This window comes from Rhinatrema bivittatum, chromosome 2, assembly GCF_901001135.1.
Source record: "Rhinatrema bivittatum chromosome 2, aRhiBiv1.1, whole genome shotgun sequence".
NCBI lineage: Eukaryota > Metazoa > Chordata > Amphibia > Gymnophiona > Rhinatrematidae > Rhinatrema > Rhinatrema bivittatum.
This window is the reverse complement of record NC_042616.1, coordinates 772,201,748-772,219,815: the sequence shown is the minus strand read 5'-3', so window position 1 is coordinate 772,219,815 and position 18,068 is coordinate 772,201,748. Positions and strand designations below refer to the sequence as shown.

General features: G+C 43.5%; 1 protein-coding gene across 10 annotated transcripts in view; it reads left to right on the top strand.

Annotated features, from left to right (window-relative positions):
- Positions 1-18,068, top strand: part of ASAP1 (ArfGAP with SH3 domain, ankyrin repeat and PH domain 1) — a 975,348-nt gene that overhangs the window by 631,079 nt on the left and 326,201 nt on the right. For all 10 annotated transcript variants that reach the window (XM_029592039.1, XM_029592032.1, XM_029592035.1 and 7 more), the window contains one exon: positions 13,378-13,463. In XM_029592039.1, coding sequence (XP_029447899.1) covers positions 13,378-13,463 — 86 coding nt within the window. The remainder of the gene's footprint in view (positions 1-13,377; positions 13,464-18,068) is intronic.

Here is an 18,068-nt window from a genome sequence, read left to right as displayed (position 1 = left end):
CTTCAATTCATAGGAGCAGAGTTGAACACAGAGTTAGCAAAGGCCATTCTACCTATAGACCGGGCAGATGCCCTCATTCTACTAGCAAATTCCATTTCCTTACAGACACTAATCACAGCCCATCAGTTTCTGATACTGCTAGGCCACATGGCCTCCACAGTTCATGTTACTCCTATGGCAAGGTTGGCCATGTGAGTTGCCCAATGGACTTTAAGATCACAATGGATTCAAGCCATTCAACCACTTCACTATCCAATTCAAGTGACCCATCAACTAAGATCATCTCTACTTTGGTAGACCAACAAAAACAACCTGTGCAAAGGCTTACCTTTCCAACAGCCAGTCCCAGAGATTATTTTAACTACAGATGCATCCACCTTGGGATGGGGAGCTCATGTAGACAATCTCCACACTCAAGGGACTTGGACAAAACTCGAAGCAACATATCAAATCAATTTTCTGGAACTTCGAGCTATACGTTATGCGCTGCATGCGTTCAAGGACTGCCTCTCACACAAGACTATTCTCATCCAAACAGACAACACAGTAGCCATGTGGTACGTCAACAAACAGGGAGGTACGGGTTCGTATCTCCTTTGTCAAGAAGCTGCACAGATTTGGGGCTGGGCCCTGAATCACTCAATGTTCCTACGAGCCACTTATCTGGCAGGCATACACAATGTAGTAGCAGATCGACTCAGTCGTCAATTCCAACCACACGAATGGTCCCTGGATCCTGCAGTAGCAACCAGGATCTTTCAACGTTGGGGTCACCCAACAATAGACCTCTTTGCGTCACATCTGAATCACAAAGTGGACAAGTTCTGTTCTCTGCACAAACAGAACAACCAGCCAGCCAAGGACGCCTTTGCTTGCCCTTGGAACTCAGGCCTACTATATGCGTATCCTCCAATACCGCTCATAACCAAAACTCTAGTGAAGCTACAACAGGACAAGGGGTCCATGATACTCATAGCCCCATATTGGCCTCAACAAGTATGGTTCCCCACACTGTTAGACCTCTCAGTCAGGGATCCAATTCGACTGGGAGTAGCTCCCACTCTCATAACTCAGGATCAGGGCCGGTTACGACATCCCAACCTTCAGTCCCTATCCCTGACAGCATGGATGTTGAAAGCTTGATATTACAACCACTCAATCTTTCATCTCATATATCTCAAGTGATCATAGCTTCACGTAAACCTTCCACATGAAAGAATTATTCTTCTAAATGGAAGAGATTCACTTTATGGTGCTCGGGAAGGGATATCAATCCTTTCACCTGCCCCACAACTTTCTTACTGAAATACTTATATCATCTTTCGGAATCTGGTTTGCAGACTTCATCTGGCAGAGTATATTTAAGTGCAATCTCTGCTTACCATAACAAAATGGGAGATGCACCTATTTCCACACAACCTCTCGTAACCAGATTTATGAGAGGTTTAATTCACCTTAAACCACCAATTCGACAACCTGTCCCAAGCTGGGATCTGAATTTGGTATTAACAAGACTCATGCGCTCTCCTTTCGAGCCCATAGACTCTTGTGATTTTAAATTTCTCACTTGGAAAACTATCTTCCTCACAGCCATTACTTCAGCTAGAAGGGTTAGTGAGTTGCAAGCACTTGTAACATATGAACCTTATACAAAGTTCCTACATGACAGAGTGGTTCTCCAAACACATCCAAAATTCCTTCCCAAGGTAGTTACGGAATTCCACTTAAATCAATCCATAAATTTACTCACATTTTTTCCAAGGCCTCATTCCCAGCCAGGAGAAACAGCCTTACACACCTTGGACTGTAAGCGTACACTGGCTTTTTATATAAACCGTACTGCAGTCCACAGGAAATCCACTCAACTCTTTGTATCTTATGATCCAAACAAACCAGGTAAAGCAGTGGGTAAACATACTCTGTCCAATTGGCTAGCAGATTGCATACAATTTTGCTATGAAAAAGCAGGCCTTCCTCTCCAAGGGCGAGTAAAGGCACATTCAGTAAGAGCAATGTCAACTTCAGTAGCACATTTTCGTTCAGTGCCAATCCTTGACATATGCAAAGCCTCAACATGGAGCTCACTACTACTTGGACAAAGAAGGAAGACAAGATTCAGCCTATGGACAATCTGTCTTAAAGAACTTGTTTCCAGTTTAATCCCAACTCCTTCTACAACCAACTTACTATGTTCCTCAACTGACTCGTTCTCAATAATACTTACTATAAATTCACCACGAAGGACTCAGCCTCTAGCTTGCTATTCACCCATATGTGAGGACTAGCATCCTGCTTGTCCTGAGATAAAGCAAAATTGCTTACCTTGTAATAGGTGTTATCCCAGGACAGCAGGATGTAGTCCTCACAGAACCCACTCGCCACCCCGCGGAATTGGGTTCCATATCTTTTATTATTAATTTATTTTTGCTAACGCTTATGCTCCATACCAGACTGAAGAGAGACACCTGTGGCAGAGAATATCATAGCATGCTGGGCATGCTCAGTGGCCTCTCAGGGCCAGTCAAAAGTTTCTAGAAACTTTGACATAAAGGTTTCCCGCCTGGGCTCCGTTCGGTGACGTCACCCATATGTGAGGACTACATCCTGCTGTCCTGGGATAACACCTAATACAAGGTAAGCAATTTTGCTTTTTCCTATGTCTCCTCACCAAATCTTCCCCACCCACCATAGCTGATGACCTAGCACTCAGCAAAGCCACAGAGCTGGCCATTTACTTCGAGAAAAAAATCGCTAACCTCATTAAACCATTCAACACTTCCCACCCGGGAGCCCACGATACTCTCACAACATCTCCTAAACGAAACTCTGTTTTAGAATCCTTTGCGTCCCCATCATCTCTGGAAATTGAAAACATTCTAAAGAAGCTCAAACCTTCCTCACATCCATTGGATCTAATACCATCCAATCTTCTTCTCTCCATTCCAAACATCATTTCAAAGCCTACAACAGATATCATTGATTGCTCCTTGGCACAAGAGCGAGTTCCAGACCAACTAAAACTCACAATAATTAAACCCCTACTAAAAAAAACCCAACCTTTCGCCTACGGACCCAGCAAACTTTCATCCCATAGCAAACGTACCTCTGATCGCCAAAATTATGGAAAAAATAGTAAACAAACAACTCTCAGAATACCTGGAGGATAGCAATATTCTATCCCCATTCCAGTTTGGATTCCGCAAAATGCTAAACACTGAATCCCTCCTAACCTCTCTTTCTGACACCATCCTCTTAAACCTGGAAAAAAAACAGCCTTATCTCCTAGATCTATCAGCAGCCTTTGACACTGTGAACTATTCCATCCTCCTAGAGTGGCTGTCAGTCATAGGCATTAAGGGAGTGGCACTCAGCTGGTTCAAATCTTTCCTTGACAACAGATTCTTCACGGTCAGGATCAACAACAAGGAATCACACCCCATCAGATCCAACCTCTTGAGTTCCCCAGGGATCTTCACTCTCACCCACCCTCTTTAACATCTACCTGCTCCCTCTCTGCCATCTTCTCACTAACTTAAAACTAACGCACTACCTCTACGCAGACGATGTTCAGATTCTTCTACCAATCACAGACTCTCTCAAAAAAAAACTTGGTCCCACTGGAATAATTGTCTGCAAGAAATCAACCGCCTTCTCACCAACCTAAACCTGGTCCTCAGTACTAACAAGACGGAGATTCTCATCATTTCGCCGGACGAAAACAATGTACTCTTCAACTCCTCAAGCTTGTCACAATTCGCAAAAACCTCCATTAACCACTCACCCTCCGTCAGAGATTTAGGAATTCGGCTTGATAACCAATTTAACCTCAAAATTTTTGTGCAAAACACCGCTAAAGAATGCTTCTTCAAATTGCAAGTACTTAAAAAACCTGAAACCTCTCCTTCACTTCCAAGACTTCCGCCTGGTGCTGCAATCCATTATCCTGTCCAAAATTGATTATTGCAACTCCCTCCTCCTTGGTCTCCCTGCGATCACAATCAAATCACTGCAGATGGTTCAGAATGCCGCCACCAGGATTCTCACCAACTCAAAAAAAAGAAACCACATCACTCCCATCCTTCAGTCACTACACTGGCTACCTATCAAATTTAGGATTTCCTTCAAGGTTCTCATGATGATCCACAAAGACATTCATGACATCTCCCCCCCCTCAAGCTAAGCACCCAACTTCGTCCGCACCAACTTCATACAGACCTGTCAGAAGAGCCTACAAAGGTTCACTTTATGCCCCCCCCCCCCCCAGCTAAAATCTCCTTAAGAAAGCAAGCCTTATCTACAGCAGGTCCCCACCCTTTGGAATACGCTTCCCCCAGATCTCCATCAAAAACTCTGCCCTCAGACATTCAAAAAAAACCTCAAAACTTGGCTCTTTATTCAAGCTTTTACGGAGACTTAAGCACTCTCTGAAGCCTCTACATGGACACTGACAAGGGTCCCCCAGACAAAAGCACGCCACTCTCTCAACTTGTCATCCTATGCATTATCTGGGGCCCTCTTTCCTTCATTCTTACCTCTCTGCCCCCCCCCCCCCCCCCTCTTTCTTTGCCTGCCCCTATACTCAGCCTCTCCCCTTCAGTTTATCTTTAGTTACACCTCAGATTTTCGGACCTAAGCACTAGCTTTCCTAACCTAGTAACCTATATTATGCACTCTGCTTTCTTCCATATCTATTCGCTACAGGAATTCGGCACATCATCACTTTCGGACTTGTATTGAATCTCTGTTTTTGTTCTTTTGGTTGTAATTGTTCCTTATTTCAATGTACAAATGTTTCAATGTTGCAACTGTCCAAATGTTCCTTGTATGACACCCTTGCGTCTGTTCTGTTGTACTGTAAACCGGTGTGATTTGTATTTTATACAGGAATGTCAGTATATAAGAATCTTAAATAAATAAATAAATAAATAATGGACATGTGCAGAATGTTATACTACCATGATTCCATGCAGGGACCTCCATCTTTTCTGCATAGCCCATTGGTCATGGTTTATTGTGTCTCCTGCTGTTAGGGAGCAGTCTACTTCCTTAAAGTACAGGATTCTGTCGTTGTGGGTTCCTGTAGTCTTGTTTTATTATCCTTTTTATCACCTAGGTAGTATATTTGGTTGTTTATAAGTTTTCTTTTTCAGCAGCCACATGGTTTACTGGCATCAGTGCATCAAGATAAACCAGTTACAATATTTTATGCATAGAGTCATTTAATTTTGCTGCATTAATTTTTCATCTGATGTCCGTAAAAGAGAAGAAAGCCAGCAGTTTCAACAGTTTCTTTTGCACAGAGAGCAGGGGCTCTCTGTGCAAAAGATTCAATCCTATCACAGATGCCCATGATATATGTTCACTTTGCCTGGGGGCCAACCATGATGTTTGGGGGTGTCCCCTTTATGACTTTAACTTCTCGAGGGCATCATTCCTGACTTGAACTCATTGAAAAATCATCTGGGGATTCATAAGCCTGACTCATTGGCATCAAGAGACCCTCCTCCTATATAGACTGCTGGCAGTGCTTCAGCATCAGGAGGGCATCAATCCCTTTCGACATCGAGCACCAGACCAGAACAAAAGGATAGATCATCCGTCTCTTTTCACATGAAGATAGTGAAGGGTTCATTCTCTTTGGTTCCAGCATCGCTGAGCACCATTGACATGCATCAGGTGAAGCCAAGAAGCATCAGCATTGGTCTCCATTAATGCACAGTAATTGGGGCAGGAGCGTTCTGGCAGCAGCTTTGAATCACCCAGTGATTAGAGCTCATCCTTCATACAATCCCAAGAATCGCATCGGTCTCCAAGGATCCAAGTTTCAGCCATCAAAAACACATCTGGTATCCCAGGAAGATGTATACTCTCCTCTTGCCTCCAAAACCATGTTGGCATCAGCAATTTTTGAAGAGTAGATGGATTGGAAATTCCAGAAGACCCCGGATCATAAGATGCAGAGCATTAGTGCACCAACTTCAACAGCATCAGTGTCTCTGCAGAAACACATTCAGCCACTATTGGCTTCCCTGCTTATTTTATTTTATTTATTTATTTTTATATTCCAATGTTTCATGAGAACATATCTAATCGATTTACATTAGTTAAATATTAATTTAAAAATATTTGCATTTCAAAAATGAAAAGAGGAAAATACAAAGTTTCATAATACACTAATAATAACAAATAAACTAGTAAACTAATTAATCATAAAATTTAAACAGGGAAAGAAGCAGAACAGTAAGAGCAGAGATAATACATTCAACTACATATTTGTATTACAGGGGGGAGGTATATAATCATTAAGTTAAAACTCTTGGAAGGCTTGTTCGAATAGCCATGTTTTAATGCCCTTTTTAAATATTTTAATGTCTGTTTCCATCCTTAATTCCTGTGGTAAAGAGTTCCACAGTTGGGGCCCGGCAATGAAAATAGCCCTTTCTCTCACATTATTTAGATGCCCAGTGGAGAATAGCCCAATACAGATTCCTAGAGGGGAATCAACATCAGGTACTATCACATCAATGATAACCTCCAGCCTGTCACATCAATGGTAACCTCTAGCCCATTTGAGGCTCAAGAGTTCATCAGGATTTAGGCCACAACAGACAAATGTTCCCCTCTTTGAGTCCTTGTCTGCTAGCAGGAGAGAGCCAGGTCCAAGCCACCAACATACCACTTGGGATCAGATTAGAATTTTCTTGGGGCTGCAGCTAGACCTTAGAACTTCTTCGATTTAAAGGGGTCAGTAGGTATCTCTTCTTCTCTCCAGCAAAGGAAAAGGCCTCCTCTCAAAGACCTTTCCTTTGCCAATTTTATTAAGAGAATGGTGGATGTCATTCCATTTACATCACAAAAGGAAGAAGAAGCCAGTATTAAAATGTTTGACATCTTCCAATTTATGGATCCCCTAAAGATGTCCTTGAGATTCTTCAGGGGGTGCAGATGAGGATGTGGAAAATACCTCTGTGGCTCCATTGAATAAGAAGGTGGATGCCCTGAACAATGATTTGAAGAAGGCAGAATGTAAAAATGTTTTAAATATTGAAGTCCACATTCAAATGCATCTAGCCAGATAACTCAGAATTTATCCAGTTAAATGAAAATTTGGGCATTAATCTGGCTATATTCTTGTCTGACAATACGTTAGCCAGCTAGAATTTAGCTGGATTTGTTAGGGGTGTTCAGGGGGCATATCTGGAAGAAGTTAGCTGGATAACTTATCCAGCTAACTCCAATATTCAGAGCTAGCTGAGTAACTTATTTGGCTAACTTCTGGAGGTCGCTAGCAGTGAGCCAGCAGGGTAACATGTAGAGCTTATATAGCCGTTTAGGGATAATCATCATTTTCAGGATGGCACAGCAGCCAGAAAGGGACAAGGGAAAGAGTTGCCATGCTGCCAGTTGCGATTGGATGGCCACCACCATCTCCCACACATTCAGAGCATATAAATACCTCAGTTCTCTAGGTATCCAGACTCCTAAATATTTATCAGGGGCCCAAGAGAAAGGAAAAGCGCCCTTCCAGATTTGCCGGAGTTGGGCATCCAATGCCAACGCCTAGGACTTTGAAAAATTTATTTGTAATTCCCCAACAGCCCTAAATTGAGAGAAAAGATGTATTATAACTGGAATACTGCTGCGAGGACGCCCCACAAACAACAGGATATCATCCGCAAACATAGCCACTTTCAAAGGATGACGCCCCACGCTAAGGCCCCAAAAATCCTTTTCTCGGCGGAGACAGGTCACCAGGGGCTCGATCGCCAGCACGAACAGGAGTGGGAAGAGGGGGCATCCCTGTCGCACTCCACAATGAAGAGAAAACGGGTTAGAAAATATACCATTTATGAGGATGTGCACGCTGGGGTTAGCATACAAAGCTTCCAGCCATGTCACAAAAGCCCCAGAAAAACCATATTGTTGCAGAGACCAGAAAAGGTAATTCCAAGAAAGGGAATCAAGCGCCTTTTCCACATCTAGGCTCAAAATCGCTGCCTCTGCTGAGGATGGATAGCTAAGGACTGTTATAAGGCGACAGATGTTCTTTACCCCTTGCCTACCCTTAACACAAACCCTGTCTGATCTGAATGGATCATATGAGGAAGTATGCTGTTCAGATGAGCCGCAAGGACTGCGGCTAACATTTTTATGTCTACATTAATGAGCAATATGGGGCGGTAGGAGCCAACGTCCAGGGGGTCTTTACCTGTTTTGGGGAGTACCACAATAGTCGACTGATTCATTAAGGGCGAAAGCACTTTGGTGGACAGTAGGCAGTTATAAAACGAGGATAGAGAAGGGAGCAGGGGAAATTTTAGTAACTTATAAAATTCAAACCCCAAGCCATCTGGCCCCGCCGCTTTTCCCAGTGTCAGCCCCTGTACGATGGAGTAGATTTCCCCATCCTGAATGGGTGTGTTTAAGAGAATGGTTTGGTCAGGGGTTAATGCTGGCCAGGGCACATCCTGAAAGGAGGAGGTAGAAATCCCGATATCTCTGTCGTGAGCTTGATAAAGTTCAGTGTAGTACTCTCTAAAAAAAAAAAAAAAAAGTGCAGAGATGTCTGTCTGGGTAGTCTTGCACTGGCCAGCCTTGTCCCTAATCCCCGGTATGACCAATCTTTGATTACAGACCCACACTAGATTAGCTAATAGATGGCTTGGTCGGTTGCTATGTTTAAAAAGTTGGTATTTATACTACCGGAACGATTTTGAGGCCCTTTTATGCAACAGGTGATTCAGGGCTTCCCGAGTGTGATCTACCTGACACTGAGCAGCGTTGGTCATACGCTGCATATGCTGCAACTGCAGTGATTTTAGTAGCCCAGTAAGGCGGAGAATCTCTGCATTGTATAGTCAATTTTTGCAACATAGGCTATGATATGGCCTCGCATTACCGCTATTCCAGCTTCCCATAAAGTTGCCGATGTGACCTCAGGGGTGACATTCAATGCAACATATTCCTCCCAGCATTTACTCAGATAAGTGTGAAAAGACTTATAAAAAAAGATATCAGGCCACATGCGCCAAGAAAAAGGGGCGTGTGGGGAGCTACCTACTACCAAGCTAACAGAAACCGGGGCATGATCAGAGATAGACATTACTCCAATAGTAGCAGACGTCACCCGCGCGAAAAGGGTGCATGAAAGCAGTATATAGTCCAGCCTGGAGTACGAATGATGCGGGTGCGAGTAAAAAGTAAAATCCTGTTCCCCAGGATGCAACACCCTCCAGGTGTCTATCAAATTTAGCTCCTGAGCAATAAAATTTACCCCCATGTATTGGTCTTTTGGGTCTATCAATTTGGCAGGTTTACAGTCACGCTTCTTATCCATAACTGTATTGAAGTCACCCCTACCACCAATTGATACCCATGTAGGTCCGCCAATAACCCAAGTATATGTGTAAAAAAGCTATGGGAATATACATTAGGGGCATAAACATTACAGAATGCAAATTACTGTTGGTAGAGTGTCCCCGCAGCAATGATATAGTGTCCTTCTGGATCTTGCCAGGATCGTTCTAATTGAAAAGGTAATTGTTTATGAAACAGAATTGCCACCCCCCCACTTCCGGGATGAAAAAGAGAATAGAGGCATTGGCCCACCCATTCCCTATTAAGCTTTGCATGTTCAGAGTTCGACAAATACGTTTCCTGTAAAAACACCACCTGAGATTGCAACCGGCGGAACATGGTTAACAACTTTCTCTGTTTAATGGGAGAGTGAATGCCATCCATGTTTAACGACGTGACTTTAACCCCCACCATCCCTAACAGTGGATGCAAAAGGCACTGGGGCCCACATTGGGCTCCAAAAGCAGTCTAAAAGGAGCGGTTCGGGGCCTCCCAGCCTAAGCCCCAAAACCTGTATTGTGCCAATCCAGTCATAGCAAACTCTGTCCACCTGATAATCCCAGCTTGGTCTCTTACCCGAACCCTATCGTGACCCCCCACCCCCAACAAATCACATTCTTGACTCAACAAATCTGCTTCAGTTGCTGTCCGATTTTAAAAGGGCCACGTATGTAAAAAATGCACACATTTTACAATGGGTCAGCCATGCACATAACTTCTGTTACGCGCAAAAGTGGTGGGCCCTGCAAAAGGGGTGGGCCAAGAGGTGTGATCTGGGCAGGGAGGGACGGGCCGGGACAGTGTCATTAGCCACTGTACCAGGGAAGCACGCACAGACAGCTGGCCGATGCGTGGAGTTTACTACTTCTCCCGAGGAGCAGTAACTATTAAAATAAAAAATTAGGGGCTAGTTAAGGTTAGGTTAGGGGTCGGGGAGGAGAGGGGAAAAGGTAGGAAGGGTAGGGTTAGAGAAGTTCCCTCCCAGTCCTCTCCTTAATTGGAGCGGACTGGGAGGGAACTAGGGAAGGCCTACTTATGCATACTTTATAAAATCCCCTTCCCCCCCCAAGTTGCAGTTCGCCCGCACATGTGCGCGCAGATGTTAAAATCTGGCGCTCATGTGCGTGCGGAAATTGTATTTTATAACTTGCGCACGGTCCTTTTAAAATAGACGCCTAAGTTTTTATTTGTACTTGTAATTCCTGCGAGAGATCCATATCCAGTTTCCAATAGCAATCAACATTGTTCAACTGATGCAAACGTTCACATTTATAATCCTTCTGTTCCTGAATAACCACTCCACCTCCCTTGTCTGCTGCTTTAATTACAAGGGAGGAACCATTTTGTAAATTCCTCAGTACTGTTCTATGTTCTCTTGTCAGGTTGTCCCTAAAATGATAAGTAGATTATTCTAAAGCTGCAACATCTCTTAATACTAATTCTTTAAAGGTTAACAAAACCATATCTACTGGACCCGAAGGGGGTCCAGTGTGAACAATTAGCCACTGTAGGTGTTACTCGTTCCTCATAGAGATGTGTGGAAAACTACAGCTTCAATTGTAAATTATGCGAAAATTTTTCAGTCAGCTTGGAATTGGAAACTTAAATGTGGACTTTATGAAACAAAGGATAAACCCCTTCTCCATTAAAAAGAAGCGATGAGTAGAGAGAGAAAAAAAATTACATGATTTTGCCCCTCTGGTAACATGTTTGTTGTTTCAGATAATCTTCCATATATCCCTGGTCGATGGTGGCAACCACTTCCCTTGTCCTCGTCTCAGTGCTTGTCGTTTGCCTAAAAAAGAATCTGAATCTTCCTCGCCACTTGATCCTTCTGATGAATGAAGCAAAAGTCACATGTTTCTCCTTACGATCTCTGATTTCCTTATTGGACCATGGATAAATTGACCCTCTTAGACAACGATTAATCTACCCTTTTCAATAAGCTTAAATGGCTGAGCCGCACAAGAATTTAAATATTTATTCTGAGGGGCACTGCCTGAGATTTTCCTTTTCACATTGCTATGTATTTAATCCTTACATTGAGGATTTTCTAGAAAAATTAAAAAGCAAAAAAGAGTAAAAAATCATTATAAAAAAGTGAATTAATATTTGGTGTTTAGTTTGTTTTGAATTGTTTCTGCCCACCATGTGAGCATAATTGGGGTTTAGTGATATATCTACAACACTATAACATCAACATACCAAACAAACAGTGTTAGACGGGTTACCACATGGTAAATAGCCTAATGCAGAGAAAACTCGATGTATTTAAAATACCACACACAATTCTGCCCCTAGCATTGTGAGTATGCTAATGAGCTGGTTAGCATACAAATGTTTACTAATTATTACTACCCTAACACATGCACATCAAAATGGCTTGCCTAAAAAATAGCAGAACATACAATTTGATTTGAAATTACAATAGCTTTAACTCGAGTTGTAGCTAACTTACCCCAGGAGCATCGGGATGCTTACGCATATCCCAGTATTCCCGGGGGCATACTTCAAAGGGGCTGATCAGCACAGACAGAAACTCTCAAGTGTGAAAAAGACCCCTGGGGTCTCCATAGACCCCATTCCCCCTCCCCCACCACCCCTGGAGGAGAACCAAGGTTGTAAAAAAAATTATTTTTTATACCACAATGCCCCAACCCCTCCCCTTTGACAAAAGATTGCTCTGCCCCTACTATTCTTCACCCTAGCCCACCCTCTTGACCCCCTCCACCTCCCGGACTTACCAAAATAGCCCTAGTGGTCTAGTGGGGGCCTGGTGTGCCCCCTAGGCTCTGGATCCAGTGACATCCATGTTCCAAAATGGTGTCAGCTTGATAGCTACTGATAGCTTGCCATTGCCCCATCACATAATAAGGTTAGCCAGCACCATTTTGGAAAATGGCCACTGCTGGATCCAGAACCTAGGATGTGCTCTGGGATCCCATGAGAACACCAGGGCTACTTTGATGTCCATATGGTTTTGGGAGGGTTGGCCTCTAGGAGGCAATTTATTTTGTCAAAAACGAGGGGTTGGGGAGGGACCTGTGCCTAGGGAGTAAAAAAGAAAAAACCTTTTCTTTTATAACTTGAACCATCTCCAATGGTGGGGGGGGGGGGGGCGCAGGGGATCTAAACAGGCCCTCTGTGTCTTTCACACTTTCTGAGGAGTAGGATTAATCCAGACAGTTGGCTCCTTGTGGTATGATGGCCCCACAGTACTGAGGCTGCCATCTTGCGGAATTTGCAAGGGTAGTAAAGCCGCTGCATTTTACTGCCAGGGAAAATACCGCAGTGTTCACAAAGCTGTGGTAATGAGTCCCGTAGCTTTGTAAGCTCTGCAGCTTAGTAAATGATGCCCGAAGTTTGTACCTGTGAAGCAACTCGTCCAAGGTCACAAGGAATGTCATGAGGATTTGGCTTCCCTGTTCACAGCCTGAACTGTAACCTAACATGTGCCACCTCCACCTTACTTTTAGAATTAAATGATATACACTATACAGTATTTGACTGTCATTGATATATATTTGTAAATCAAGAGGGCAATATTCAAAGCCATTTACACAGATAAAACAGTATCTGCTCTATATGTGGGTAGGTTTGCCTGCAATAGAAGATATTCTTAGAAGTGGAGTTTGGAAATATGCAAATGCATTTCAAACATAAACAGCTATTTTTGGCTGCATAAAGTATCTACTGAAATAGCAAGTGCAGATTTGTGCCTGTACTTTTCTTTCGGCAATTTTCAAAAATAAATTTTTCCCTTTGAAAATTGGTGCAAAGTCTGTGAATAAGTATTTGCAGACTTACAATTGTGTGGATAGTTTGAATATCTACCTTCTTGAGAATTGGGATTAAAGATTTTTGCTGTTGTATTTATTTGCAGATGTGCTTTCTTTTATTCTCATTTGTGTTTTCCCCAAAATTTGCACTTAAAAATTAAATTACTTCAGTTGCTTTTTAAATTATTGAAGTTGAGAGCTTTTCTTACTCTTGAACTGCTTGTATCTGATTTCTTTTTAGGAGCCAGGTGAAACAGCACTTCATTTTGCAGTTCGAACTGCTGATCAAACCTCTCTCCATCTGGTCGACTTTCTTGTACAAAATTGGTATGTATTCTTTCCAGCCTTTACATAGAGTGAATATAATGTTTTTATTCTTAATGAAAAGCTGTAGAAGTTCTTACCTTATTATTAATATGAATGTCTTGAGTAGTGCAATGATTTGTTTTACAAGTCATTTGTTTTTTTTAATTTAATTACATTTATCAGTTGCTGCTACAAGTAGCTCATAGTAGTTTACAATTTCATATGACATAAATACTTTTCAATGTTATGAACAATACCATTAATATTAATTTATTGGATCAACCAATGACTGTCTCGTGGGAGCCCTGGATTCAATTCCTGAACCCTGCTTCTCTTTTTCTGAGGACAAGGAGCTTGCATTACTCGCAATTGTGGGTGACACCATCCGTGACAATGTTCTTCCAGAGATTTCTTAGAAACCTTTAGTGCTTCTTAGCATGTGCAGCTATGTGGCCATGACATTGCTTAGTTTTATTCTGATGCCCATGCAGATGGATTTTTGAGAGTTGCTGTTCACATTTCAGGCTACTTTGGTCTAGTTTTCACTAGTGTTGTGTCATATGTTTTACTTTTTCCTTTTTTTCTCCAGTTTTCCATATTATAAGATTTCTTTTATTCTTCATTTTTTAATAGAGTCAAAGAAACATAGAAACAATGGTAGAAAAAGATTATCTATTTTTTATAAGCCTGTGATTAACTAATGTGGTTTTATTATGTATCTTAAATGTGATATAGTTGTCTCATTATGTTTTATTGAAAATATGTGAAATATTGTGGTGTAATCAGCCTAGAAAATACATTTTTGGTATTTAGGCAGAATAGAAATTGCTATAAATAAATATTTGGCCAAAATAGTCTGCCTATCCGCATAACTGCTCAGGTCTATAATACCTACCATGCCTTTGGTGATCCTCTGTGCTTGTCCCATGCTTTCTTGCACCTCTATGCTATTCCATGCATCCACCACCTTTTCTTTAAATAAATACTTTCTTAGATTATCCTCAATCTACCTCCTTTCACTCTCTTCCCACAACTCCTTGCTCGTCCCGTCTGTCGGAAGATACTCATCTGTGCATTGACTTCTGTGAGGTATTTAAATGTTGTTTTAGCATGTTTGTTTTGTGTTGCATAAGATTTTGTTATGGTTTACTGTGTAGATTGACTGTAATCCACTGAAGCTGTTGGATCAGCAGAATAGAATTTCCTACCGTTAGATAGATGGGTTCAGGACCTCTACCAGCAGATGGAGACGGAGCAAACTGACATATATATATATATATTACACACACATACAGAGACGCATAAGGAGGATTTTTGTATAGGGCTTCCTCCTTACCCAGTCCCCGTGCTTGGCATGACGTTTGTTTGTTCTGATCCGAGGGAGATTTAATGGACATGGGCCGCCTGGTGGGTTGAGCAGTCTTATCGTCTAGGCCCTGCTCTGAGGCTTATCTCCTGTGCGCCACGTGGTAGGACACGGCGGTGTTTTGCTCGCTTTGCTTGTGCGTTTGGCTGCTCTCTTCAGGAGCGTCAATTCAGGCAATGTGTCTGTTTGTGCGTCTAGGTTCTGCATCCAGTTTTTGGACGCTTAGGTGGCCATCGATGTGAGCGTCCAGGTTGAGCAGCATTCGGGCTAGATGCGCACTTAAATCATGCACTTAGCTTGGGCTCATTGCTTGTGCTCTTCTCTTTGGGATGCTTATAATTGTGGATGCTTAAAAGTTTGGATGCTTAATTTTTGGATGCATAAAAAAAATGACACCTATAGCCAAGAAATCTAAGCGCCTTTCCCCGTGCGCTGCCTCTCATATTCGGGGATCTCAGCCTGGCGTGCCCTCTAACTTGTGCCAGCGCTGTTTGGAGGCTCAGAGAGATTTATTTTCCTCTGATTTTACTAAACCTGTTTCTTCCCAGCATGATGAGGGCCTGGTAAAGACGTGTCTGGAGGAATGCCTTAACTGGTTTGTCAGCGGGTGAAGGTAATTGAGAGGGCAAAGCACAGGTGCCTCCTGGTTTGAATCCTTCTGCCTTTTCTTGAGTAGAATTTTTTTCAAGGGTTGCAATCCTTTCTTCAGGTGTAGTCCTCAGCCCAGCTCAGTCTTGCCAGAGCAGAACCGAGCCTGTTACCTAGATCAGCAGTAGGACTTCCAGATAGGGATCCAGATGCAACAGAGGACAAGGCTGATCCTGACTCCCCTGAAGGATGGGGAAATTGCTCCAGGACTGGAATCATATAAGACTATGTTGTGGTTGTTTCATAGAGATGAGCTCCCGGCTCTGATTTCCCAGACTTTGAAAATGCTGAGAAATGCCTAGGATGGATTCCAATTTTGAGCCAAAGAAAAATACCATTTTGGTCTCCTTGCTTTTAAAGCCTCTTGTTTTTTCCCTGTCATGGAGGCCATTCAAGAATTGATTGATCTTGTGTGAGGCACCCTGGAGGCTAATTTCAAAGGGGGCCAGGTTTTGTAAGGCCTATACCCTTTGGATCCAGTGGTGAGAGAACGTTTGTTTTCCAAAGGAAGACAAGCTTGTTTGTGCAGTCTCCAAATGAACGACTATCCCCATAGAGGGAGGAGCAGCCTTGGATGTTCGTGAAAGGAGAATTGAGACCATCCTTAAACAAGTATGTGAAGCAGTGGCAATGACGTTGCAGATAGCTTCTTGTGGTTCCCTGGTGGCTCGCTCTTGTTTAATTCTATCTTAGGAGGTCGATGACTCTGGAGTGAATTACAGGGCAGTTATGGAGCCAGCCTTTTTGGCAGATGCTGGCTGTAATTTGGTCCGCACTTCTGCCAGAGGGGTGGCTTCGATAATAGCAGCCCAGCGTCAGTTATGGCTGAGAAATTGGTCAGCTGATGCGACCTCTTAAGCTAACCTTACGAAATTGCCCTTTGAAGGCTAGCTGTTATTTGGAAGCGAGTTGAAGAAAATAGCCAGTAAATGGCGTGAATCACTGGTTCCCCAGTTGCCGGAGAATAAGAAGCAGACACCACGCTCCTTTGCCATGAAAGATTGTGCTTGGGGATTCAGGTGCTTTCAACTGTACAGAATAGCGACCTTCCAGAGGGCTCGTCCTTTTAGTAGGTCTCAGTCCTTTCGTCCCAGACAGCCCAGTCAGGGTGCGGGCTTGGGCAGCGGAAGCTTTGCCGACCCAACCCCAAGAACAGGAGATAGAGGTGGGTCGAGATCACATCGGATCAGTGGGTCCTGGAGGTGATAGAGAAGAATATGCACTGGAGTTTCGCAGTGTTCCTCAGGACATGTTCATGATGTCTTGCTGCCACTCCCTGCAAAAGAAGCAGGCAGTGGAGCCTACTCTGTTCTCAGTCTGAGGGCTGCTGTTCTAGTACCCACACCTCAAGAAAATACGGGGCAATATTCCATTTATTTCATTATGCCCAAGAAGGAGGGCTCCTTTCATCCCATCCTGGACCTCAAAGGGGTCAGCCATCATTGGTGGGTGACTCAGTTTCACATGGAAACTTTCTGGTCAGTGATGATGGCTGTGCATTTGGAATTTCTGACCACCTCGGATCTGTCCAATGGGTACCTCTGTATTCCCATCCAGTTGGAGCACCAACATTTTCTGCATTTTGTGGTGTTGGGGTGCCATTAACAGTTTCGGGAGTTGCCTTTTGGTGTGGCCACCATACCCAGAACTGTTTCCAATGTTATGGTGGTGGTGGCAGCGGCAAAGTTGAGCCAAGATGGGATTCTGGTTCATCCGTATTTGGACGACTGGCTGATTGAGGGCAAATCTATGGAAGAGAACAGACTGATGACACGCAAGGTGATCTCCCTGTTGCAAGAGCTCGGTTGGGTGGCCAAGAGCAGTCTTCAGTCATTGGAGTATCTGGGTATTTGATTTGAAATGAAGCAGGGCAAAGTCATCTTGTCAGAAGCTCATATTCAGAAGTTGATACCATTCAGGTACATCTACTCAGTTTTATGGCGGCAACCCTGGAAATGGTGCCATGGGTGAAAGTACACATACGTCCTCTTCAGTGCTCCCTGCTGTCTCTTGGAGCCCACAGTTTCAGGATTACTCAATTTGGCTTCCTCCTGCCAATGGAAGTCTGCTCTTACCTCCAGTGGTGGTTGCAAACAGATCTGGGAGTTTCACCGGACTGGTTGTTTCTCACGACAGATGCGAGTCTCCAGGGTTGCGGCGTGCACTATCAGGAACTATTGGCTCAAGGGCAATGGAATTCAGAAGAGTCTCTCTGGAACATTAATCGGCTGGAAGCCCGGGCTGTCCAGTTGGCATGCCTGCAGTTCAGCAGGAGGCTGCAGGGTCAAACATCGCAATGACGGTGGCTTACATCAGTCGGCAGGGAAGAACCAAGAGCCAGCAAGTGTCGCAGGAAATAGACCCTTATAAAATGGGTGAAAGTACATGTTCAGGAGATCTCGGCCTCGCACATTGCAGGAAAAGACAGTGTAAGAGCAGACTTTCTCAGCAGCGAGAGTCTGGATCCAGGAGAGTGGGTTTTGTCAGATGAGGCGTTTCAGCTGATAGTGGATTGCTGGGGCCTTCTGTTCTTAAACTTGCTGGTGACTTCTCGCTATGCAGAGTTTTTTTGAATTTTCAGTCACAGGAGATATCCAAAGGCCTTGGCTATT